Source organism: Aedes albopictus, chromosome 2 (assembly GCF_035046485.1).
Source record: "Aedes albopictus strain Foshan chromosome 2, AalbF5, whole genome shotgun sequence".
Classification (NCBI taxonomy): domain Eukaryota; kingdom Metazoa; phylum Arthropoda; class Insecta; order Diptera; family Culicidae; genus Aedes; species Aedes albopictus.
This window is the reverse complement of record NC_085137.1, coordinates 248,183,710-248,194,893: the sequence shown is the minus strand read 5'-3', so window position 1 is coordinate 248,194,893 and position 11,184 is coordinate 248,183,710. Positions and strand designations below refer to the sequence as shown.

General features: G+C 48.0%; 1 protein-coding gene across 1 annotated transcript; it reads left to right on the top strand.

Moving 5' to 3' along the window:
• Positions 1-6,371: 6,371 nt before the first annotated feature.
• Positions 6,372-8,724, top strand: LOC109433258 (serine/threonine-protein kinase RIO3). The gene is made up of 3 exons (XM_019709682.3): positions 6,372-6,861; positions 6,921-8,139; positions 8,239-8,724. The coding sequence occupies exons 1-3, from the start codon at positions 6,602-6,604 to the stop codon at positions 8,593-8,595; spliced, it is 1,836 nt and encodes a 611-aa protein (XP_019565227.3). The 5' UTR covers positions 6,372-6,601; the 3' UTR covers positions 8,596-8,724.
• The last annotated feature ends 2,460 nt before the right edge of the window (positions 8,725-11,184 follow it).

Genomic DNA, 11,184 nt, shown 5'->3' with positions numbered 1-11,184 from the left:
TGTCCTATCCTTTTCCACAGTACTTTTCAGGTGCGTACTACCGTACTACACTTCACGGGCGAATTTCCAGTTTCGTATTGATTATTGGAGATATCTTGACAACCGTTTTGATTCTATTCGCATCCCTCAGTGCTCTAGCATTAATTTCCCACACGCTTAGATCAGTTTACCTATTTTTCTAAAATATTAGTAAATTTTATTCAAATTTGCGTAAACTTTACGCAAATATGGGTAAATAATGATGGCAGAATCAGGCAGCAGTGGAACGGAAGAAGCACCGGGAATTCGGAATCAGCGAAAGAAGACTTAACTCGCGGGATTACTCTACGAAACGGGTTTAATTCGGGATAAATGTAAAATACAATGCACGCGGTAGGCGAACGGTTTTACTAGTGAGCAATGAATAGAAAAATGCAAAGAACATACCAGATGTGTTGCTGTCATCAGCTCTCGGTCCACCAGTAGGGGTGGGCAATGTGGAGTAACATTTGAAAAGGTCTTACCATTGCACCTCCACACTCCTCCTCAATGTAACGTCCTTTTGCTGCTACTCGTTGACGCCAAGCATTTGCCGGAATCGTTCCAGCTTAAGTGGTCCCAGCGGTTTCGTCAAGGCATCGGCCGCCATCGAATCCGTTGGGCAATACTCCAGAGCTAGTTGCCCCGTGATACACAGCTCCTCGACGAATCTTTCACGGGTGTCGATGTGTTTCGACCGTCGACTCGACCGTTCAGTCGTAACGAAGGAAATACAACCTTGGTTGTCCTCCCGCAGTACGGTTGGTAGTCGTTGCTCTTCGTCGAAGTCCCGTAGAAGTTTCCGCAGCCACAGAGCTTCTTGGCAGGCTTCGCTGAGCGCCACATACTCAGCCTCCATAGAGGAGAGTGTAACGCACGATTGTCTTCGGCTGGCCCAGGAGATTGCACCGTCCCCGAGCAAGAAGACAAATCCGGAAGTCGATCGTCTAGTTTCGATATCATCTGCCCAGTCGGAATCCGTGTAGCCGAGCAACATTTGATCTTCGCCTGCGCCAAGATAGAGATAGTAGTTGCGGGTCTGCTTCAAATATCGAAGTACGCGCTTGGCTGCTGACCAGTCACGCTCACTCGGCTTGGCGAACTTCCTGCCAAGAATCGCTGCACTAACAGCCAGATCCGGTCGCACGCTAACAGCCAAGTATAGGATTCCGCCCACCAAGCTACGGTACTTCGTCGCATCAGCCAGTTCCTCACTCTTGTCCAATGTTTTCAGGAACCCCGGATCCATCGGGGAGGCTGCCGGCTTCGCTTGATCCATACCGAATTTGGCAATAAGTTCGTCGATGTACACAGGGAGACGCAGCTTGAATCCACCGCTATCACGAAGCACCTCCATTCCTAGGAAGTGGCGTATTTCTCCAAGGTTGGTCAGGTCAAACTCGTTCTTCAAGCTGCCGACGATCCGCTGAATTTCCTTATCATCCGTTGAAGCAACGAGCATGTCATCGACATACACGAGTATGAAGATCTTCAGCCTTCCCTCCTTCTTCACAAACAGACACTGGTCTGCGGCAGACGCGCGAAATCCAAGCTTTGACAAAACCTCCTGCAGCTTCTTATTCCAGCAGCGCGCGGCCTGTCGTAAGCCGTAGATGCTACGCTTCAGACGGCATACAGACTCCTCCTGTCCAGGTACCTCGTAACCCGGCGGTTGGCGCATGTACAGCTCTTCCTCTAACTCGCCGTTGAGGTAGGCTGTCTTAACGTCAACGTGCCGAACGAACATCTTCTGCTTCGCAGCCACTACGAGAAATGTACGCAGCGTCGCTTGGTGTGTCACGGGAGCAAACACTTGGTTAAAGTCCACACCAAACTTCTGCGCATATCCTTGCGCCACTATTCTAGCCTTGTACTTAATCACTCGCCCTTGTTCGTCTTTCTTCACTTTAAACACCCACTTGGAGCCTATCGCCTTCTTTCCAGGAGGCAATGGAACGAGCTCCCAAGTGTCATTTCGCCGATGTGAGTCTAGCTCATCGACCATAGCCTCTCTCCACTCACGCTTCTGCTTTGCTTCACTAACGTCCGTCGGTTCTTCGACCGCACACGCAGCAATACCCACAGAAAAGTCCAGCACATAATCGTTCAAATGTTTGGGGATTGCACCACGGTTCACACGGGAAGACTGACGAACAGGGGCTTGCACTCTCGCCTCAGAACTGTCACTCATAGATTCGTATTGGCTATTCGCATCACTTTGTTCTTCATCACTGTTTGCCTCTTCTCCTGGCAGCACTCTCAAGGGATCTTCTGCCTCATCACATTCTGGCTTCGCTTCGTTCTCTTCCTTGAACAGCACTTCGCTCTTTTCAACAGCTCGACGTTTTGCAGGATCCGGAACAGCAACAGGAAGCTCCGTACACGATGAACCATTGCCCAGCTCCACGAATCTGGCATCGCGGCTGACAACGATACGGTCCGTCTCACGATCGAGGAACCGATACCCTTTATGCTCCATGGAATATCCCACGAAGATAAGCTTCCGAGCTTTGCTCTCCAGTTTGCTTCGCTTGGTTTCCGGAATGTGGACAAACGCCTCAGCGCCGAACACTCGAAGGTGGCTGAGGTCCGGCTTACGCCCCCACCACAGTTCGAAGGGCGTCTTGTTGATTGACCTGGACGGAAGTCGGTTCTGAAGGTAGGTGGCAGTGAGTACCGCTTCACCCCAGTACCGTTTCTCCAGGTTCGCGTCGATCAACATGCATGTCGCCATTTCGGTTATCGACCGATTCTTCCGCTCAGCAACGCCGTTGGATTGCGGAGAATATGCGGTTGTGTATTGTGGCTTTATTCCCTCCTCCTTGTAAAATCGCCTCAGCTCGGCGTTATCAAATTCGCCACCGCCGTCAGACCTGACTACACGCGGCTTGCGCCCTGTCAAAGTCTCAACCCACCGGACATAGTCCTTGATGTTTCCTGCTGCTTCGGACTTTGCTTTCAGCAAGTATGTCACGGTAAACCGACTATAGTCATCAATAATATGCATGACATAGCGGCAACCACTTGGGGTCTCATTCTTCATCGGTCCACAGAGGTCTGTGTGGACGATGTCGAGAATCTGGGTTGATTTTCGCTCACACACCGCAGGAAAGGGGGCCCGGGCGGACTTCCCCTCCATGCAACACTCACACACAACTCGCAATCCACAGTTGCTCACCTTAAGTCCGGTCGCAAGCTCCTCCTTCAGCAAACGCTCGGCAGCTGCCCACTCGCGGTGGCCCAACCGCCGGTGCCACTGGTGCTGGCAGTTCTCCAGATGTTGGCCAGCTGTAGCACTCATCGACGAATGACCAAGCCGCAGGCGATAGAGGCCGCCGGCGCGAACTCCGGTCGCGACAACGGTTCCCTTCTGGTCACAGATGTTGCACGAATCTTCTTCAAATACCACTTTCAGATTCTTCTTCGCCAGACGCCCCACCGAAATCAAACACGTCGCGAGGCCCGGCACATACTTCACTTCGGCCATCGAGATCTTCACATTTTCACCGTTATCGTCAACACCACTGATCACACCACTTCCTTCGCCGCGAATCTGTGTTTTCTCACCATTCGCCATGGTGATCCAACCTCCAGCGAATTCCTGAAGTTCTCCGAAGAAGGATCTGTCTCCGGTCATGTGAGTACTTGCTCCGCTGTCGATGATCCAGGCAGACGAGCCAGCATCTTCAGCCAGCGTGAAAGCAACCTGCTTCTCACCAGCTTGGGCGGTCTTCGCTTTTGCGCCCTCTTTCTTCGAGCACTCCGCATTCTGCGACGCGAGAAACTTCCTGCAGTTCCGGCGCAGGTGGCCCGGCAGCTTGCAAAAGTGGCACGTTCTCGTTTCTTTCGTCTTCTTCCCTTCCGAGGAGCGCATCGCCTTCTCCGTTTTGCTGGAGGAACCTTCCCTCTCCATGCGCCTGAGGTACTCGTCCATCAGTTTGGACTTGACTACGTCCATGGAAATATCGTCATCTGGCCGACCATCGAGTGCCGAGACGATTCCGTCGAACGACGGCGGCAGGCTTCGCAAGAGCATACAGATCTTTGTGTCCTTGTCAAGTTCTGTGCCCGCGGCTCCAAGTCTGTCGAACAACTCGTCGATTTCGCACAAGTGTCGCTCCAGATCCCCGCGCTCTGGGAGATTCATCGCGCACAATTTCTTCAGCAGCGAAACGCGCACAGACCGACTTGTTTTCTGGTGGTACGATTTGAGCGAGTTATACACTTCACGCGCGGAAACACTATTCTTCACCAGCGGGAGCTGGCTGTCTTCTAACAAGAGCACAATGGTCGCTTTAGCTTTTCGATCGGCAACCTTCCACCGAGCGAACTCGATCTGTTCATCGTCTTCCGGAGGATCGTCTTCAATTACGTACCACAGATCCTCGCGACACAAAAGCATTTCTACGCGCACTTTCCAGCTCTGCCAGTTCTGTCCGTTTAACTTTGGAATAGAGAATCTGGCATCGACCATTTTCACCACCGTTCACAGTCACTTGGCAAATCGAAACACAAAATGTTTTGTTTATCGGCGCCGCACTCTAATCGTTCACCAATCTTCCAACCGATCGACGGTGGGGACCACAACACCGTTCACCGAGTCACTAACACACTCGCAGCCGGCGCCCGGCAGTGTCTTCACGAGTATTTTCCTCTTGTCTCTTTTCGCACGCACAACGGAACAATGGCGGCTCGGCCAGCCAAATCGTTTTCCGATCACTTTCTTCGAAATCCGCGGCGACCGCGTCCTTGGGCCAATAACCTGATGGCAGAATCAGGCAGCAGTGGAACGGAAGAAGCACCGGGAATTCGGAATCAGCGAAAGAAGACTTAACTCGCGGGATTACTCTACGAAACGGGTTTAATTCGGGATAAATGTAAAATACAATGCACGCGGTAGGCGAACGGTTTTACTAGTGAGCAATGAATAGAAAAATGCAAAGAACATACCAGATGTGTTGCTGTCATCAGCTCTCGGTCCACCAGTAGGGGTGGGCAATGTGGAGTAACATTTGAAAAGGTCTTACCATTGCACCTCCACAAATAAAACTCATATTTTGGAAAAGTGCACAACCGCATTTATAGATAATATTAACCCATATTTGGGTTACAATTACTCATATTTGTGTCCACATTACCCATATTTGAGTTTTGTTTACCTATATTTGAGTATCATTTACGCATATTTGCGGTTGTGCACTTTTTGGAAGCTGGAGCTGGAAGCTGGAGCTCGATTTGAATAGGTCGTATGTGCTTTTGTCGATATAAAATTCGATCAGTTTATTTTAGGCATTGTAGCAATATGGCAGATATTTTGCAAACTTTTAATAATGGAACAGAAAGCCTGTTTTGTGAGGATTCTGCTGTATGTATAAACTTTGCTCAATTTCTACGGTTTTCGCTATGATAAGCGAATCCAACTGATCGAATTTTTAATCGACAAAAGCACATACGACCTATTCAAATCCTAGGATAGGATGTGACACCTGCAACTTCTCTGTCTAATTTCACAGCTTGCTGTCTTGTTTTTCCGCGTTGCTAAGATTAGTGGTCCCCAAATTGGTCTCTTTTGGGCTGACTAGTTCTAGATTGAGTTTAAATAAGGGCGAAAGTAACATGAGAGTTCTCTTCATCGACTTTCTCTTCTTCAAATTAAAGTGACAAGATGCAAGTATGATTAAACTTTTTGGCCATAAATCGCTAGGTTGCGATGCAATCTAGCGTCTAAAGGTAAAAAAGTTCGATTGAATTTGCATCTTGTCACTGTAATTTGCAAAAGAGAGAGTCGATGAAGAGAACTCTCTCATGTTACTTTCGCCCTTATTTAAACTCAATCTAGAGTTATCGTATCCTATCCTAGTTCAAATCGAGCTCCAGAACTGATCTTACACGGAAAAATATTATAACCCAAAGAATAAGTTTTAAAAACTCAAATTTGGGTAAACTGCATAAAGTTTTAACTCAAAGTTGGGTTGTTTTCTCCCTCGCCCCACCGCAATGTTGTCGAAAACAAAGAGAGAAGCACCGACGCATCCGCTGCTCTTCCGTGGAAGAAGCCAAATTTGGGTTTTCTTGAGTTAACCCAAATTTGCGTCATTTGAGGCCTCCGTTGGGTGAAAATAACTTACCACTGGGTTAATTTTTTTGCCGCTCTCAAACGAGAACTACTCATTCACCACTTTCGCTGTTTAACGCAAATTTGAGCAATTCCACGGAAGACCGGGATTGCGTCAAAACAACTTAAATTTGGGTTGATTTGTAGTTCCGTGTAGCGTGCACCGCGTCTGGGGCAACCCTGATGCATTTCCGAAAATTTCGAACATAAACATGCAACGATAAACGTCAAAATTCTCCTTGGTGCAAGTGCAATCGTCGTGTCCGTGCGTGGATCCCTTTTCACACGACTTCGTCATTACTTCATTATTTTGCATTACGATTTAAGAATTTCACAACATTTCGATAGTCTAGCTTCGTGCTTAGGTTGCGGTGATTCGTGAGCAACATTTTGTACATAGATACCTCGTAGGAATAGCGTATTTAGGCGCCCAAGTCTAGCCCTTAGTTTTTGTCACAAAAGAAAAATATGTCTTCGTCGCCGTGGGGAACAGTGGCAGCGGTCGAGGCCGTCGATTTCCAGGAGATCATGTCCGAGGAATTTGCACGCGGTTTGCAGAAACAAGAGGGAGGAGGGGTGATTTCGGCGAGAGTCCAAGAAGCGAAGCACTCGAGAAAGGAAGCGGTGGCCGGGGCAATGCCGCCAGTGAAGGCTGTTGTGAAACCGGAAGAGTTTGAACCAATGCCCGGTTGCTCCAAGGCGATAGATCCGGGATTGCTGGAGGAAAGGTGAGTTGTTTTGATGGACGGAGTCGTGACGGATTGTGATGCATGGTTTTGTTTTTTAGTGGTGGAGCCGTGGGTGGATTCGCAGAGGCTGCCATACCGGAGGATGTTCTCCGGGCTATCGAGGAAGCGGACCAGAAGCAGCTGGATTCGGATGCGGCGATTGCCAAGTTGCTGCAGGCTCAGTTCGATAGTGAATACGATGACGAACTGAAGCGTGTGGAGGACCACCGTAACAAGAATTCTTGCGTGAAGATATCGCTGAAGAATTACCGGATGGTACCGGAAGAGTTGGTGTACGAAGAGGTGCAGGATATTCCTTTGGATCCGAAGGCGGATTGGGATAGATTCGAGACGAACGAAAAAGAGCAAAAGTCTATACCGAAGGTAGGCTACAAGGTAAACGAGGACGGAGAAATGGTTACCAAGCACAATCAGGATATTTCCGGGCGGAAGAACGCTTGCAAGGTGATGTCGTTTCCGCCGGAGTTTTCTACCGGAGATGGTGCCGGTTTCGATATGAAACTGTCCAACAAGGTGTTCAATCAGCTGAAAACGCATTCGAAGAAGGCCACCAAGAAGCAGCACAAAGCTCAGGACCGAAAGGAGAACATCGCGACGGCGGAAATGGGTCTGGATGAGCCGACTCGGATGATTCTGTACAAGTGGATCAATAACCAACTGCTAGAATCGATCGATGGAATCATCTCGACCGGGAAGGAAGCTGTCATTTTACATGCCGAAACGGATCCGATGAATCCAAACCTAGAAGAGGGTGACTCGCATCCGAAGGAAGTGGCCATTAAGATTTTCAGCACCACATTGAACGAGTTCAAGCAGCGTGATCGATACATTAAGGATGACTTCCGGTTTGCCGGAAGGTACTCGAAGCAGAACGCCAAGGTGGTCATCAACATGTGGGCCGAAAAGGAGTTGCACAATCTGAACCGAATGAAAAAGTACGGCATTCGGTGTCCGGAAATCGTTGCACTGAAGAAGAACGTCCTGGTGATGTCCTTCATTGGGGAAAACATGGTTCCGGCGCCGAAGTTGAAGGAGGCCATCCTGAGCGATGCGCAGTTGATTTGTGCCTACGAAGAGCTGGTGGAGATCATGTACAAGCTGTACAACGAGGCCCGGCTGGTGCATGCCGACATGTCCGAGTATAATGTGCTGTGGTTCGATGAGCAGTGCTGGATCATCGATGTGGCTCAGTCGGTGGAACCGGGCCATCCCGGTGCGTTGGAGTTCCTGATGCGAGATTGTGACAACATCAGCACGGTAAGTGACAAGTACTTTTTAGTTTTTTTTTAAATTTAGATCACTAAACTAGCTAAGAGAAACAAATGACAACCCATCCAACAACATCCGTTCTTACAGTTCTTCACCAAACGCGGAGTCAGCGGCGTCAAGAGTAAAGAGGATCTGTTCTTCCACATCACCGGCTTGGATCCCCTGACGCACAATGCCACGATTCTGGAGCGTATCCACATGAAGGGTCAACCGGCTCACAAGGTCAGCGGAATCGATGATGACACCCCGGATCACTTCAAGCCGGTTGAATATCCGTTCGATTTTGCGTGGAAAGTGGTTAACAACAAGAGCCACGGGAAAAGGAAAAGTCCCACTACGACGCTTGGGGAAGGCCCACTTTCGCACTGTCAGTCACAAGCCACAGCAGCAGGTTCAACAGTTGCGGGAGTCAGCGATATGGCGGAAGAAAGGATAGCGGCGTAATGAGCTGGAAGTTAAACCGAGGAGTAGTGGATGCAGGTAAGTTAACGGATTTAAGACTATTTATTTAACGAAATATGTGGACGCTTCGGAACATGGACACCTCATGCAAAATATGAATGATCGATCGAAGCTAGGCGGTGTGTTCAATGGAAAGAAACTCCTTTCGACGTCTTTTAAAACGTCATGATTTCTTTATTTTTCTGGAGAGTGAGCCTCCAGTAAGCTATTAACATGTATTATCATGTATCAGAAGGCCGGCTCCAGAGGAAAGTTATCCTCCATTTGGGACTGGAAATGTGTGTCATCGCCATAGTAAAAGCCTATTTCATCATCTACCTCAGGGAAAAGGAAGGAAATAAGGAATAATATGGGGACAAGGACGGGTAGGGAAATAGGATAAGATACCCTGGAAGAGGGCACTAACGCATAAACGTACCACAATAAGTTCAAACAGCGCCCTGAAAAGGGCACTGTAATAACGCATAAAGCGTAAAGCCATAGCTCTTACCACAGCGGGTCAAGAACAATAAAACATCCCGAAGATTCAGGTTTCTGAAGTCAGTTTCACTTAATACTACGAATACTCGAAAACGCAGTTGCGCAAAACTGGACAATTACATATCAAATAATGATACGAAGTTCCATAATCGGATCCACAACTATCACATACAAAGCAATCAGCTTGCTGAATATTCGCCATGTGATAGCTGAGTCGGCAGTGGCCAGTAAACGCTTTGACCAGAATGCTGCAATTCTGCTTTGACAGATTTGTAAGATACTTCGCCACCCTTGAAGATGGCTCAGTACAATACAATTTAGTTTGACGACATGACTCCAAACTATTCCAGTATTGTCTGTGCCAGCCCAGGTGTGAATCTGAAGCTTTACCCAACACTTCGATATCGAAATAGTTGGCTCAGGGCCAATAAAGTCATGTGATGCTCCAGTGCGAGCTAACTTATCTGCCAATTCATTTCCAGCGTTGGAAGAATGGCCAGGTACCCATACAAGGTGAACAGCGTTTGCTGAATCCAGCTCCTCGATTTGAGTTCGAAAAGCGATAACTATCTTCGACCCAAAGTTGGCCGAAACAAGTGCTTTAATAGCTGCCAGGCTATTTATCTGAACAGAAATATATTACTTTGCCCATTACGTGCTGCTGAAGTGCTGATTGCACTCCGCACATAAGAGTAAAGATTTTGGCCTTAAAAACGGTACAGTGTCTACCAAGTGAGTAAGGTTGATGTAGCCTTAGCTCATGGGAGTAGACATCGGCACCAGCTCGACCTTCGAGAAGGGATCGGTGTAACATACGATGCCGTCTGAAATACTTCTTTCCATATAACCAGATGTCCACTCTTCCCGGGAAGGGAAATTCGTGGAAAATGTCCTATATGGGAAATTACAAGCAATTGTAAGTTCACTTGGAGCAAGGACAATTTTGTCCCAAATCACCAAAAGTGGAAACAACGAGGTGTGTGTTGATGTGCGGTTTACAGGAGTTTCCTCTAGTAGACCGAGTACCCGTAGACGGTAAGTTCAAGAAAGTGCTTCTTGTTTGAGATGAATGTGTAGTGGGGCAACGTCAAAGAGAACTTCGAGCGCTGCCGTAGGAGTTGAAGAGAACGCTCCAAACATCGCCATTAAGCACATCCTTTGGAGATGGCCTAAGTTTGATTGGACCGTTCTCACTTCGTCATTTTGCCACCACACACTTCAGAATCAAAGAGACGTAAAGGTCGAACACCATTACGGTTTCGCTTTTCCGTGAAAAGAACAATAGATATTTTACTCGGATTTACCGAAAGGCCATATTGGCGACACCAACCCTCAACTACCTGAAGAGCGTTTTGCATCAGGTCGAAAAGGGTGCTGATGCACATACCGACTAACAATGTTAGGTAGTCGTCGGCAAAACCATAAGTAGGAAAACCGCTATTATTGAGTTGCCTCAATAGCGTATCTGCTACGAGATTCCATAAAAGTGGTGATAAGACTCCCCCTTGGGGGCATCCACAAACACTCAATTTCCTAATCGCCACTTGACGCAATGTCGAGAAGAGATGTCGGTTTTTGAGCATTTGGTGAATCCAATTGGAAATCATTGGTGATATACCATGACCCCGTGCGGGTTCCAATATGGCATCGAAAGGCACGTTGTCATAGGCACCCTCGATATCTAAGAAAACACCCAAACAGGATTGCTTGTGAGCGAATGCCTTCTCGATATCGTAAACAACCTTATGTAAAAGAGTCACATTGGACTTACCAGATTGATTGTTGGCATGTTGGTTCACATGAAGAGGCACGTTGGCCAGATGAACATCACGGATGTGATGATCCACAATGCGTTCTAAGCATTTCAGAAGAAACGGTTCGACCCCGCATAAGCGGTATAACATTAGTATCCTCTTGTAGCCGTTTAATTTGGAAGCTCTGAGTTAGTGCCACTCGACCCCCAAACCTATAATAATAGAACTGGATTTTGGAACCGTAGCATTCTTGTCCTCCAGGGAAGCGAGCAATTTCATAATAGGTATAGACCTCTCTTCTACAATTCCTCTTGTGTCATCTTCCTTAGGAGAATTT